At 34.8% G+C, this 958-nt stretch overlaps 1 protein-coding gene across 1 annotated transcript in view; it reads right to left on the bottom strand.

Moving 5' to 3' along the window:
- The window catches only part of LOC108165684 (vascular cell adhesion protein 1-like), a gene marked incomplete at its 5' end in the record, with an annotated part of 115,962 nt that extends 115,040 nt beyond the window's left edge, over window positions 1–922 (bottom strand). The window contains one exon of the mRNA XM_017301772.1: window positions 874–922. Coding sequence (XP_017157261.1) covers window positions 874–922 — 49 coding nt within the window. The remainder of the gene's footprint in view (window positions 1–873) is intronic.
- Between the last annotated feature and the right edge of the window lie 36 nt (window positions 923–958).

The raw sequence follows: 958 nt of genomic DNA on the forward strand, positions 1-958 counted from the left end.
AAAACTATTTAAACACCAACATCTAACAGCAGCTGCAAAGTATCAACTCATAGAAGAGAATCTCACCACTCAAAGCTGATGATGCTAATGCAGAGCAAAACAATACCCAGGATCTTCAATATATGAAGGATCTTGAATTCGGATGRTTGATCATCTGTAACAAGAAAACCAATGAAGTAAGTCCTCATTATTATTTCTTACTGCAAATAATTAAAATTAGATTTTTTTTTTTTGCTTTATAATCCAAATTCTAGTTGTCTATTCTAATTGAGTAATTCTTTATAAAGATGACAGAAAGTGAATTCTGAAACATGACCCTAAAAGAACAAAATGACAATATGAATGTTAATGTATTACCTTTAATACCAAAAAGAATCAGAATCTCTGAGGATTTCTGATTCCCCAGATCATTTGTAGCCTCACAGTAAAACTCTTCTCCCTCAGTAACATTGTAGCTGTAAACCTGCCCGACAGACACATTAATGGGTCTGTGTGCTAGAATTATAAATAAGAAATATTTTAATTATTTGTACAATGCTTTGTCTTTAATTTTGTCATACTTAGGATAATATCAGTTCAGGTCGGCTTCATTGTGAAATGTATTTTTATTTTGGAAAGCTTACTTCCTGTTGAGCCCTATAAACACTGACGACAGAAGGATTGCATAGCATGGAACCGTGTAATTTTAGGAACGGAAGAAAAGGAACTGATTTTGTATCGCCATTTTTGTATTTGCATGTTTTTATAGATACAATTTTTTGTTGTTAAATTCACGGTTTTGCACATGTCCTTTACGTTGGTGTCAACTACCTGCTGACACCAAACCAGGTAGCTGACACCAGGTTTGGTGTCAGCTACCTGCTGACACCAAACCTGATGGACTGATGGATGCTGAGGTGTTTCTAGGAGCATCTGAGGAAAATCAGACACATGAACTTTATTGATCAGAAACAGCTGA

Source organism: Poecilia reticulata, linkage group LG20, assembly GCF_000633615.1.
Source record: "Poecilia reticulata strain Guanapo linkage group LG20, Guppy_female_1.0+MT, whole genome shotgun sequence".
NCBI lineage: Eukaryota > Metazoa > Chordata > Actinopteri > Cyprinodontiformes > Poeciliidae > Poecilia > Poecilia reticulata.